General features: G+C 38.2%; 1 protein-coding gene across 1 annotated transcript in view; it reads right to left on the bottom strand.

The window, feature by feature from the left end:
- The window catches only part of RNF180 (ring finger protein 180), a 107,838-nt gene extending 97,471 nt beyond the window's left edge, over window positions 1–10,367 (bottom strand). Inside the window, 2 exon segments of the mRNA XM_071581531.1 lie at window positions 9,625–9,822; window positions 10,296–10,367. Of these exon segments, the coding sequence (XP_071437632.1) occupies window positions 9,625–9,822; window positions 10,296–10,367 (270 nt within the window).
- Between the last annotated feature and the right edge of the window lie 4,304 nt (window positions 10,368–14,671).

Here is a 14,671-nt window from a genome sequence, read left to right as displayed (position 1 = left end):
ACATCAATGTGTTATTGTTAACAACATTATTCTCATACAGAATGCAGCACTGTACCAGTTAGTAGGAAGAAAATTACCTCTATCCTAGCCAAACCCACAACAGGATATATACTCTTATTTCTGTATTGCAGTTTGTTATCACCTCACTTTCAGCAGTGCCAAAATGCATGAGCTGTGCTGCACCCTGGGCCATGGGAAGTATCTGAAGTAAGCATCTCCCCAAATGGTATTACTTGTTTATTCCTTTTAGACTGGGCATTCTCAATGATTCAGTGATAAATTTTCAGATTCCACTAAGCTGTTCAAAACCAACTGAGAAGTGATGCCTTGTGGCATGAAGTAGGAATAGGCATGAGTATTCACAGCCAGAAGTCACTTGGGTTACCTTTGTCACTTGAGGAAATGTACATCGCACATCATTTACTAAGAAGCTCTTCTGGACAAAAAGAAATTTATTCTAGAAGAAGAGGGTAAAACCACATATGACAGCTAAAGTTACCATGCAAAGAAAAAGGGAAGGGACAGTGAAATATACTGTAAATTCTGACTGCAGCCAAATCCTCAGCTTTGCCCTGTACCTACCACTTCTCAAATTGCCTCAAATGGCTTGTACTCTGCAAATGACCCCAATGCCTCTACTTTGCAGTAGAATCAGCATAAATGAGTTACTGAACATTACAAACAGACCTTTTCTTTTTTTTTTCTTTCTTTTTTTTTTAATATTCAGAGAAGTACATGTATTAAATACCCATTTATCATGCCCAGCCAGTGTGAGTATAATTTGAGTGCTTGTAAATTCACAGACTGGAAAAGGCTTTGTTAAGGATGAATATTTACTAAGCCTAGATTTTCCTTGAAAATACAGGTGATTTTGAATGTTTTTGCTTCCAAAATGAGTGAGTAGTGTTTAAGCAATGAATCAGGGGAAGCAGCTCAGTGCTTATGAACAGATGTAGAAATACCTCCACTGATGGTGAATATGACTCTTTATGGAGAAGTATAGTGTAAAAATGTATCACAAACTTTTAAAAAACTTTTCAAAACTGGCACAGATGATTACTCTGAATGTTCCTCTAACCTTTTAATTTTCTTCTGTAGACTATCCTACTGCTAAAAACTTTCTCCTCTGTCTGTAAAGAAAAAGGCATTAGAATTCTAATTGATGAATATTAGAACTGGAAACTGAAAGGAACTAATTCAAACTGGATCTTAAGCATGTGCTTTTAACAAAAGAAGTGTGAAATATTGGACCAAACTATTGAAGTTTTGGCTTTTGGGTTTTTTTTAAATGGCCTTCAAATGAAAATTTGATACTACATTATTTGAGTAATTATTGGGGTAATTGGCAGAAATAAAATAGCCTGTGCCATGTAAAAGACCATGCTAAATGACCTTCAGGACTTAATTATATCAATGCCAACCTGTTCTTTCCCTTTCTGAGGATCCTGCATAACCACCTGTTGTACATTTTCTCATTTTATGGATATTGCTAATTTCAGAAATACCCCATTTCAGCAATGCTATTCTAAGACTGCAGCCTCATTTGGTGTCAATATGAAACAAAATGAAAAGAAGAAAATCTGGGTGTGGAAACAAAGTAGACTAACAAAATTTAGAAGTATATGAAATCTGTATCTGTTTAGAGGAGTAATTCTTCTAGAGTCTGGGAAGTTTTATCACAGAAGATTCTTGAATTGTGCAATTGTTCAGATTTGCATATAGGGGAGTGTGTGTGACACATCAGACATCAAATTAAAAGTGTAACAATACACTTGAATTATCTACTACTGCAGTTAACAGCTTCCAGATTACTAAACAGTAGCCAAAATTGGCCCATGCACTTTAATCTACTTTCCCTGGGATGTACTTTCCCTGGGATGCCTTCATCTCTGGTCCTTTGCACTTCCAGTCTATTCCTGCTTCTCTGCTGTTACCATTACTAAAAGACGTACTGTATCAACTACCACCTTCTGGGTGCAAAGAGAGTTTGTCAACATAGCTGTGGGCCTTTTCACACATTTCATTTCAGTGCCCAGAATTGACTGGAACAATGTAAGCTGCCTGCCTTGGTCTATATCGTATGGGACTACAGAACTGGGTGCTGTCAATGGCTGGTGCTTCCCAAACTGTTTAAATCATTAATAGAAACTAATAACTGAAGTAGTAATGAAATACATTAAAATGCACACTTTTTCGGTTACTACTTTCTTTCCATTAGGTAAACATTTAAAAATATACTCAACCTAATTCTTAGTCCTGATGTCCATGAAATTCCCAGCCCATTAATGTGCAGCATTTACAAAAATACGTGTTTTACTTTATATCAAGTATGACCTTGTAACTCAGAGTGATAAGTAGTGGATATGTGTAGCTAAAAATTGATCAGGCATATTTTTGCCCAATGTCTCATTACCTTTTATTTGTTCATTTATTCTTTTTCAGTATTTCCACTCTGTGTATATGAGAAACATTTGGCAGGTTCCCAGCTAAAGGGGTTATGTATTATATGTTCTGAGGCTTCTTTTATTCTATCTATTAATTGATTTCTAATCACAGATGGCTGAAAGAAAACATCAATACCTGTCTGGAGTGCCATCACATGTTGTTTCATTCCAGCCATTGAATATATAAATATATAAATAAATATATATGTTTTTACATATATATTTAAAGGGCATTCTCATGTACTTATATTTCAAGACCGTATGCTCTAGTAATTCCCTCTTGTGTCCATATCCCCATTTAATGTGTTGATCTGATTTGGAGATTTGACAGATTTATCTGCTTTCCACTGAATTGGGTAGAGTACTGATCTGTAACCTCAAGCAAACATGAAGCTATGTGATTTCATTCATAGCTCTGAAAAAATGCAAATGCCTGCCAATTTCAACACTTTTATAAGTATTTTGCTGACTCAGGAGTTATCTCTAAGCTTTCACATAGTCCCACTGAGGTCTCTGGAATCACTAGAAGTTAAAAGATGAGTGTTGCTACTGTATTTGTGGGCTTTAAACGCTTTACAAAAAGACTTTCCAAAAGCAGAAGATTTATCATCCCACTTTAATCTGCACATTATACATTTTTAAAGAGAACTGGCATAGCTTTTGCTGCTTCTTTGGTCTTCTTCATAGCTATTAGCTGATTTCTAAATGGAATTCCCAAAATTTGGATTGCCTTCTTACAGCTGGCATATATTTAAAAATTAGGCAAGCTGGCAGTTTCTGTTTGTCAGCTAAAATACATGTTAGCACATTTTCATTCAACTTCAAAAGATGAATTATTTTCTTCCAGCTTGCTACCTAATGCATTCCACCAGTCCAGTTTCTTTCCAACAAATAAAATGTATTTTAGCTTTCTAAAGATAAGCATTGATCTAGCTTACAGTGTTCATATTTGAAATCTTGCCTAACTCTGATTAAAGAGAGCTGATCATAGTCTATATTTGATGCAGAATTTTAACCTGGTGAAAATATATGAGAACTTTGAATTTTGGTGGAACCAGGATCACAGGTTTCATACTCTTATCCTTGAGATTATTTTCTGTCCTTTTCTGGTTCCTATCTCTGACTTTTACAGATACTTTGTGTCATGTGTGGCATCTAAAGTGACATCTGTGTTTTCATATGCAATGGTGTGGTGGCAATTGTCATATGACATCTTCACAAAAATAATAGCTCTACATGTTTGTCCTGGGTAACAAGATATTTAGTCTTAACTACAAAAAGCTTGATGGCAGAGCTGGCAGGCCTTGCTCCATTATTATTTTACACTTCAAACTGCGTAATGCTTCCTGCCAGTTAAACCATAATGTAGGAAAACATTGTCATTGATAGTGACTTGTAAATTACAAAGGGTTAGTCTTTGCTTAGGGAAAGAAATAGCGATGGCAGAAGTTTAGGACTGTGGCCTTCAAACTGCTGTGTGCACCCCAGAGTATGCACAAGAAAATCTGCTGGAGTATGGAAAGTGCCATTAATAAATAATAATTAAAAATATTTGAAACTGTATTTTAATATTTTTTATTTTATATTTTTATGTGCATTTTGTAATATGCAGAATATACTAGTAGGTAACAAATAAACAAACAAACAAACAGAAAACCAACATATATTCAGGCTGCACAGTAAAAAAAAAATGTTTGGAGATGACTACTTTAAGACAGAATCCTAGAAAGAAGCAAATGCGTAGTCACTCTATGGCTAAAAGCTTCTAGAAGCTTGACAGAGTCTGTGCTCCTAGGAATTAATTTTTGAGACTAGGAATTTATAAGACAAGCTATGGGTTGCAGCTTGATTTTTTGAAAAATATGTATCCAAGTACAGTTAGTATCCAGAGAACAAATAAAGAGCCATAACCATGTATCTGCACTTAGGAATTATTAGACATTTAGTGCAGTTAAGGATCCTGTTGTGAAACAAGAAGATCCAGCCTACAGATATCCAAAACTTCTGGTCTCTCACACAACTCATGGTTTGCAAGTCTAAAATCATAAGTATAGAGACAAGTGCACATTCCTGGCCTTTGAAACCAGGCCATTACCTGAAAAATTGAGAGAAAAAATGTTATATTACTGAATCTGATGTGCCAGGAAGAAAATGCCTGCAGAGTTTAGATTATTCTAAATTATGGGGAAAACCCTCTCCTAATGCAAAAAGGCAATTTACTGATTGCAAGATATGGACTTGTTGAAAGGAGTCCAGAGAAGAAGCACAAAGTTGACCAGAGGACTGGAACAACTTTCCCATGAAGACAGACTGAGAGAGTCGAGGTTGTTCAGCCTGGGGAAGAGATGGCTCCAGTAGACCTTACAGCATCTTCCAGTACCTAAGGGAGACTACAGGAGAGCTGTAGCCTAAAGATAGGACAAAAGGTAATGGCTTTAAATGGAAAGAAGTCAAGATTAGATTAGGTATAGAGAAGAAATTTTTCCCTTTGAGGGTAGTCAGGAACTGGCACAAGTTGCCCAGAGAAGCTGTGGGCATCCCATCCCTGGAAGAGTTGAAGGCCAAGTTGGATGCAGCAACTTGGTCTAGTGGAAGGAACCTTGCTTGTGAATTGTTCTCCTGCTGGACTAGTGGATATTTGCTTATTTACAGGAATTAACTTTAATCAAGAGAGAATCAGCAAGACAAATTCTGACTCCACACTTTTTTTACTGTTCTCCATTTAGGACATGAGCAATCAGTTAACGTCACTAAAATTGACAAACATGAAAATATTAATGAAAAGTCTCCTGTTCTTACTGAAGATGGTGGAAAGAGCTTCAGTACAAAAACATCTTGCTTTTAAAATGATCAGAGCTTAATCTGTAGGTTCTGTCTGAATTTTGAGTATTTTTGTGGAGTTGGCTTGCCAGTATATCAGTGGGACATAACCATGCAAGTAGAATATGTTTGTTGAGCACTACATATGTGCTTAAAATGCATTGCAAAACTCATCTCTCACTAACTGAAAAAAATACCAGTTGTGAACAGAAGAAAATAATTTGTTGTTTGACAATTCCAGGAGTCCATTATGAATCGACTTTTGCTTGCCTTAATCTTTGTTTTCATGTAGTTCAAGGAAAAATGGTATTGGGAAGCTGTTTATATATACTTGGTAATCCTGTTGCTCTTGTAACTGTAGAACTTACACTAAAAGCTGTTTAACTGCTTTAACTTATGACTAACTGCATTCATCCCATGAATGTCATCCTAAGGAATTGAAAGCTCCACCTCGGGTATGAAGGAAAACAGTACCCAGAATAGAAGAATTAAACTGATAAAGATTCACCTTCAGTGAACCTCAACAGAAGACAAATGAAAAATGGAAAAATAAGTAAGAAAATGTAACATTTACATAGCAGAACTTCGAGATATTCTTCATTACAATGGCTCCCAAAACAGCATGCAAACAGAGCTGCTATATAAGTAACAACAATTAGAGACATTTGTTAAACTATCGTGAGAATGACATGATAAACATTACAACAAAATTTGGTATCTGCAAAAGTCAGGCATGCAGCTCTAACAGAGGTGATTCTGAGTTCAGGGTTATAAGAAGATGTGCCATTATTGTCTCACAGAACAGTGTGACATTATTTTAATGATCTTGGATGTATGCCTTTTTATACTGCCTGTGCTTTGAAGGAATTACACATTTGCATCCAGCATCTTGCATCTGATGATGTCACCTTCATTTGCATCTGTATTGGGTCTGGCTGACCTGGAGTTCATTTCCACATAGCAGCCCTCACAGTGATGTGCATTGGTAGCTAGAAATATGTTGATAATGCATCGATTTTTTGGCTACTGCTGGGCAGCACTGGCACAGCATCAGCACTGTAAAATCCCTCCCCCAAGGTGAGGGCAAGATCCTGCTAGGGAACACAACCAGACCAGCTGAGCCCAAATAACCAAGCTGATACTCCTTACCATATAATATCAGCTCAGATGAGCTGAGGAAAGGAGAAGGAATGAGGGGACATTCATTGTTTACAATGTTTGCCTGCTGAGGAACCCCTATGTGTGCTAAAAGCCCTGCTTCCTGGGACAGGGCCACCCATCACTTGCTGAAGAGAAGTAGAGAATAAACTTTGTTATTTTCCTCTTCGCGTGTGTACACACGTACTTTCACTTTTGTTTTAGTGAAATGCCCAATCTCAACTTACAAGTTGTTTTCCATCTTGTTATCTCTCCCCTGTCTGGCTGGGGAGTGATAGAGAAGCTTGGTGGGCACTTGGTGTTTAGCCAAGGTCAACCACCTACAGCATCTTGTTAAGAAAGGTGTGACATGCTTTCTTATGTGAAAAAGATGCAATTATTATTGTGGTACAGAGTAAACAGAAACAACTTTTTCAGCCTGCTTTCTTTTCCCCATTTTACCAGCTTAGAACATGGAATAATAGTTATTATGTACAGCAGCCAAGATCTTCATCCTACACTCAGTGACCAGCTTCAGTGGAAATGAGTATTACGTTTTTGCCTGTGCCTGTGTGACTGAGGATATTATATTTTAGCTGTCACCGACTCCATTGAATCTTACTGTGTTCTCTAGTTTGTTATAGTTTGTGGCCATTGATAATTACATTTTGATTTAACTATCCTGATTTACAGCAGGTAGGAAACCAAACTCACATCTCTTAATAGTTTGATGTATTCCAACCAAATTTCACTGTTCTTAATCCGAAAATTTTTGGGTTTTTAAAAATAAATTTTAGATTTTTAAAAAACTTTTAAATTTAAAGTTTAATTTAAATACTGATATTAATTTCTTGGACTAGGAACAGTAAGTAAATTCTTCCTCAGGTGAAAATTCCACATTTGTGAAAGTGAATCCTCTCAGGAAAAATAACTTCACAGGTTCTCTTCTAGAGAGACAATGTTCCAAGAGTCCCAACAGAGAAAGTTCAGAGAGCTTCCCTATGATGTAGAGGGCCTGAAGTACTTCTGTTCATACAGAAACTTATTAGAAAGAAATATAAGAGGCAGAAAAATAAGGATAAAGAGGTTATTTCAGGAATTTCTTAATGTATGAACAGAAGGCTTGCTATTAAAAATTAAAAAAAAACAAACATTTATAATCCTTTACACAACATATGATTAAACTAGTCAAACTTTGACCAATGTTAAGTAAGGGCCAAGAGCAAAATATACTTTCTTTTTGAACCTGACATCTTAATGACTTTAATTACATTAGGGTAAAAACTGTGTATATGAAGAGATTATGTCATGTTTTTGAACATGTATTTATCATTAACTGTGTGGGACTGCAAAATCTTTCAGTAATTTCTCCAGTAGGTATATTTTGCATAATTGCCCGGTCCGGAGTTATGCCTGCCTCTTAAACTCCAGTTTGTGGCCACGGATTCATCTCAATGAGTGGAGTTTCTCACAGCTGCAGTAATTTCAATACAACTGACTTGACCTTTTGTAGAGTAATAGAAAAAAGTGCACTAAAGTGTTGGGAAGAGGGTGTCCTGATCCCACAAGACTAAAAAGAAAATATTTCTGGTGATAAAAGTGCAGGGCAGGCATTTCTCCCATTTTGAATTTTATGTACTTGTCTAACACTCAATAAATGATCAGATAGAATCATAGAATCATCAGGGTTGGAAGAGACCTTTAAGTTAAGCAAATCCAACCATCCACCTAGCCCCATCATGGTAACCCCTAAACCCTATCAACCTGCGCCAGATCCAGATGCCTCTAGCAGTGGTGACTCCACCATCTCTCTCAGCTATATATTCCAATATCTGACCACCCTAACAGTGAAAAAATGTTTTCTAATATCTAATCTGAATCTCCCTTGTCTCAGCTTAAGGCAATTTCCTCTTGTCCTCTCACTTACAGGCATGATAGAAAAGACTGGTCCCAACCCACTACAACCTTCTTTCAGGTAGTTGTAGAGAGAGATGAGGCTCCTTTTCTCAAGACTAAACAATTTCAGCTCACTCAGCCATTCCTCTGAAGTCACATTCTCTATTCCTTTCATGGGCCTTACTGCCCTTCACTGGACACACTCCAGCACCCCAATGTCCTTTCTGAAGTGAGGGATCCAGAAGTGAACACAATAATGAAGGTGCAGGCTCACCAATGCCGAGCACAGGGTGACAGTCACTGGCCTGGTCCTGCTGCCCACACTATTCTTGATATGGGCCAAGATGCCTTTGGCTTTCTTGGTCACCTGGGCACACTGCTGGCTCATGTCCACCTGGCTGTCAACCACCACTCCCAAATCCCTTTCTGCCAAACAGCAGTGAAGCTACTTCTTCCCCAGCCTATAGCACTGCTTGGGGTTGCTCTGACCCAGTTGCAGGACCCAGCACTTGGTGATATTGAGCCTCATGCAGTTGACTTTAGCTCATTGATTGAGTCTGTCCAGGTCTTCCTGTAGAGCCTTCCTACCCTTAAGCAGACCAATACTCTGACCCATCTTGGTGTCATCTGCAAATTTACTGATAGTGCACTCAGCCCCCATGTTCAGATCATCAATAAAGATGTGAAACAAGACTGGCCCCAAAACTGAGCCCCAGAGAACACCAAGCGCGACCAGCCATCAACTGGATTTAACTCCATTCACCAAAACTCTCTAGTCTGGCCATTGAGGCAGTTTTTACCCAAGGAGGAGTCCATATATCCAAGCCATGAGCAGCCAGGTTTGCTAGCAATATGCTGTGGGAGAAGGTGTCAAACGCTTCACTGAAGTCTGGAGAGACTACATCCAGAACATTCCTCTCACCTACTAAACAGGTCACTGTGTTGTAGAAGGAGATCAGGTTGGTCACTGTGTTGTAGAAGGAGATCAGGACACGCAGGACCTGTCTTTCATTAATCCCTGCTGATTGGGCTTGATCCCTCAGTTATCCTATGTGTGTCATGTATGGCACTCAGGATGATCTCTTCTATAATGTTGCCCAGAACCGAGTTTAGGCTGACAGGCTTGTAGCTCCATGGATCATCCTTACAACACTGTAGATAGGTGTTACATTTGCTAATTTCCAGTCAGCTGGAACTTCTCTGGTTAACCAAGACTTCTGGTAGTTCATTGAGTTGGTGGGTTCTTTTGCCAGTTCCCTCAATATTCTTGGGTAGATCCCATCAGGGCTTGTAGACTTGTGTCTAATTAGCATAGCAGGTCACTAACCATCTCCTCCTGGATTACGGGGGCTTCACTCATCTCCCCATAACCAACTTCCAGCTCAGGGAGCTGGGTGTTCTGAGGACAAGTGGTCTTGATATTGAAGGCAGAGGCAAAGAAGGCATTATGGACCTCTGCCTTCTCCTCATCCCCTGTCACTACACTACCCTCTGCATTCAACAAATGATGGAGTCTCTCCTTTTGCTGACAATGTATTTACAGAAACTTTTTTTGTTGTCTTTAACGGCCAAATCAAGTCCTAGTTGGGCTTTGACCCTTTGTATCTTCTTTATACATGACCTTGTGACATCCTTGTAGTCCTCTCAAGTTACTGAACCTCCTTTCTGAGGTGATAGATTCTCTATTTTCCCGTAAGTTCCAGCCTAAGTTCTCTGTTTAACCAGGCCAGTCTTTTTCCCTGGCAGCTTGTCTTCCACCAGATGGGGACAGTCTGAGGCTGCACATTGAAAAATTCCTTTTTAAAGCACATCCAGCCTTCCTGGACTCTTTTGTTCTTCAGGAGGGACTCCAAGGGGCTCTGTTAATCGATCATTTAAGTAGGCCACGCCTGCCCTGCAGAAGTCCAAGGTGAAAGTTCTGCTGGTCCTCCTCCTTACTTCACTCAGCATAGAAGACAGTAATATATCATGGCCACTATGCCCAAGATAATGACTGACCATCACATCATCCATTATTCCTTCTCTGTTCACAAAGAGCAGGTCTAGCAGCCCTTCCTCTGGTAGGCTCATTTACCGAGTGTATTAGGAGGTTGTCTTACACACACTCTAGGAACCTCCTAGGCTGCTTCCTCTCTGCTGTGTTATATTTCCAGTAAACACCTGGCAAGCTGAAGTTGCCCATGACTACAATGGTTGGTGATGGTGAGACTTCTGACAAGTATTTTGTATGATGTTTCATCAGCCTGTTCATCTGGTAAAGTGTTGCATAACAGACTCCCACCATCATGTCTGCTCTGCTGACCTTTCCCCTAATCTTTACCCATAGCACTCAACCTTGTCATCTTCATCATCATCAGTTTCCATAGAATCAAAACACTCCCTAAGCACAGTGCTACCCCATCACCCCTCCTGCTTCATCTATCTCTTCTAAAGAGCTTGTAGCCATCCACTGCGGCACTCCAGTTATGAGAGTTGTCCCATCAGGTTTCATGATAGAAGTCACCACAGAGGAGAATACAGCCACAGTATAAAACATGAATCCACAAATGAACATCCAGGACTTGAATTGTGTAAGGAATAGAATGGGTAATTATTTTTTCCTGTAGTCATCTGTTGTGTGGTTTAAAGCCAGATATATTATTAACTTGAATGATACTGTAGACACAGAGTCATAAATGTCACCTTCCTTAGCTCTAGTATCTCTTATTGACTTGCAATAATTAAATACAAACAAATTTATCTCCATGATTGTAATGTTACTCTGACATCAAGAAAAACAAAAACAACATGTGCATTTATGCAGAAAAAAAAATTACTCACTTTTTTGTTTGAAAAGCCTTAGCCAACATAATTACTCACAAAGGTCTTGCAGAAACAAAAATGGAGAATAAGCAAAATGCAATTGAACTGAAGGGTGATTTCATGATATTGATTTCTTACTAAAATGGAATATTGTGCAAAAAAGAACTGATAAAAGTAAACAGTAGATATGTGGCTGTAGTGCTAATTTACATGAGACTGTCTGTACAAAACCTAAGAATAATTTTGTTCAGTTAGTGAATAAATGTTGTTTCTTGGTTCACATTATGAAGGTGTTGAATGAGGGAAAACAGGTATTCAGAGCGGAAGGAATAAAAAGGCTTTTGCTACACTCCTTTTTCTTCTAAAAGAGATGGACAGAAACAGGTAAGAACTGGCATTTTACTCTCCCCCTGTAGATGTGGAAAGAAGGAAATTAATTACTCCTCTCATGGAAACAATTCTACTCTTCTTTACAGGAATTCAATTGCATATTGCAACAGAGTACAGGTGAAAAAAAAGCTTATCCAACCTTTCATGACTAACATAAAATATGTCTTATCAAGAAAAACTGTAATGACCTAGAGGTATGCATGGGGTACTAGATGCATAAAACATATTTGACTCTTGATGAACGGTCATTAAGATAAAATTATTGGAGAGGATGGAAAGGAAGAGTCTAGATAGTTAGAATCTTCATAACACCTTGTTTCAAATGTTTTATTTTTTATAGTGGCAAAGACATGGGTGCTACAGTGATGAACTCTTGGATGTAAGTAATTGTAGACAGCCTATAACAAAACTAGTAAGCTTCCAGCTTTGACGCTAAGTTCATTACAACAATATGTGCCTATGGGCAAAATTTTGATGCTCACAAAACCTGCTTGTAGTTGAGGACTCCTAAAAGTTTTTGCAGGACACTCTGCACTACAATTACACAGTTGTAATGTGCCATTCAGATAGTTTTGAGGACCTCAAAAGCTGATACTACCTGCTCAGATGAGATTAAAAACAAGGAACTGCTTAGTCTGAGGTGATCTCAGCCAAAAAAAATAAAAAAAAATCTGTTTTTCCTTATTTGGGAAAATATCGATAAACTTATTTGGATTGGTCTAATAGTTAAAGATGAGGCCTGAAGCAGTCTAGTTAGAGAATAGAGATGTTTTTCATAATGTGCTGTTCTTATAGAATAATTTGTCTCTCTCTCTGAAGTGAAATACTGTAGGTATATAAAAATGGCAAAAATGATGCTTACAATAAAAATCTTTTGAGCATAAATCTCCTCAAGCTAAAATTTATTTGAAAGTCTTTCAATGCTCATTGTATTAAATTCCTTCTCATCTTGAAGCTGATTTTTTTTTGTTTGGTTTGGTTTGGTTTTGTTGTTGTTGTTGTTTTGGTAGGGAAATGTGATGTTCCAGAGGTAGGAGAAAACAAAACAAAAAATCTCAAATGTATCCACTAGGATGTACCCATAAATAAAGTAACTAATAAGATTAAAACTAAAAATTAATGCAAAGCTTGGAATATATTTGCACTCCTTGTTTAAACAGTCAGGTAAATATTGTATAAAACCTGGAAAAATTGTTTAAGATCTAGAATACATCTGGAATCTGGTGTGTATTGTCACGTTTTGCTACGAGATGAATTGGAGTGTTAAGTAAATAGACAAAATAATCTTAATTACCTACAAGAAAAAGCCTGTTTTAACTGAGAATCTCCTCAGTGCTAATCAGCAATTTTAGAATTGTATATTAGATGTTATTAGGATGATTTATTTTGCAAATTTTGGTTGAGAAAAACTGACTTGTGAGGTAGTGTTAATCATTAAATTACAAATATCAGACTATAGTTTTAAAAGATCCATTCAGGCATATTGTGGATTCTTGGGACTGCATTGCACCACACAGGTGATTCTTAACCAGCTATGAAATCTTTCTTCATAGAGACCAGCTTCTAATGCACCAGTTATGTGTATTGCTCTCCCTTGTCTCTGACACAGATGGGCTGATAAAAACCTCAGCAGAGATGGAACATTGCTCTGTTCCTCACAGTATGATTAGAGTCGACTAAGTAGATTTTCCCAGAGTTTCTCTGGAGTCAAATCCAGGCTTTACAGCTTCAGTATGGAGAAAATAAAAGACAAGCTCTCTCTTCATCAGACCTACACTGTGTTACAGAAGGGACAACACAGAAGATGTAAGTTAAAGTCAACTTTGTCCAGAATGCCAAAATTTCAGCAAACTTATGAAAACTTACATTTGACAAATATGCTTGAAAGTCTCTAGACTTCACAGAGGAAGAATATGAAAGCAACCCTTTTTCAAAGTTAACCTTCTAGACTTGCATATAAGCTGTCCCTTGATTTTGATAGCAAGCAACACTAGTACAGTTTCATTTCAGTGATGTTGCTTGAATAAACACTTACTAATTTTGGGTGAAATTGTTCACCTACTCTTCTATTACTTCTAAGACTGTGAGGTAGAATGAATTATCCCCTTTTGTGAGTTGTGATGAGTTATGTTCTGATTTTAGTTATTACTGTAAGCCCTTGACAGAGAAAGACAGAAGTTGCAAACAAATATGTGTGCGTGTTATAAATAGTTTCTGTCCTTAATAAAAATAATGAATGTAACATTTGGAGTAAGACAACTGAATGGAATGAAAATAGGACACTGGAACTTGCGATCAGCTCACTGTTTTCTAGGATGATAGTGTCACCTGGGGTATGTCAGGCAATGGAAACATGGTTAATCCCATGGAAAACATAATAGACAGGCATTCCAGTGTTCTGAGACAGTGGTTATTCCTGTTTCTTCCAGGTTATTCCTCTGGGTTATCAGGCCCAGATTACTGATCTGTTTCTAAACAAGCAATGAAGAGAAAACAGAAATCTGACTGGTTTAGGTGCAGAACCACCAGAAGCTGAATTATGGATGTGTGAACCCAGCTTTACCATTCCCATGCTTTTAAAGCACTGCTACTTTGGCATGTCTAGCATGGAGCTGACAGATCTTTCCAGGCCTGACGTTGGGGGCCATTGTTCTGTGTCTGCAGAACTGAGAGTGTTAAGGAGCAGCTTGAGAGATATCTCAGTACCTTGCAGGACATAACTCAGCCCTAAAGCTGAATGATGTGCACATGTTGTAGCATCTGGAGTTGTTAGACCCCAGATGATTCTTGCAGAACTACAGGAATGTCTCAGTGCTGCACACTGAGGGCTACAGCTAGATAGCCCTTGGCTGCCTAGATAGGACTGCATGGAGAACTACCACCCCACCTCTATGCCCCAAAAGGGGAAAAAATCATTGAAAATATTGAAATGGCATAAAGGTGATCCAGAGGTTGGAAATTTAGGCTTCTTTGTCATGGAGTTGCATGGGATTTGTAGTGTGTTTATTCTGGGTAGACTACTCGTAGGATTCAATAGGGATTTTTTTCCCCTCTTCTTAGGTATGAGTTGGATGTCCAGGATTTCACAAACTGGCCATACCTAGAGGTAGGACATGGGGAACAATTCTGCTACTGGTACTGCAAGTCACTTAGTTTCCTGGCTAGTTCATCTTGTCCACAAA

Source organism: Pithys albifrons, chromosome Z (assembly GCF_047495875.1).
Source record: "Pithys albifrons albifrons isolate INPA30051 chromosome Z, PitAlb_v1, whole genome shotgun sequence".
Taxonomy (NCBI): domain Eukaryota; kingdom Metazoa; phylum Chordata; class Aves; order Passeriformes; family Thamnophilidae; genus Pithys; species Pithys albifrons.
This window is presented reverse-complemented; position numbering and strand designations above follow the sequence as displayed.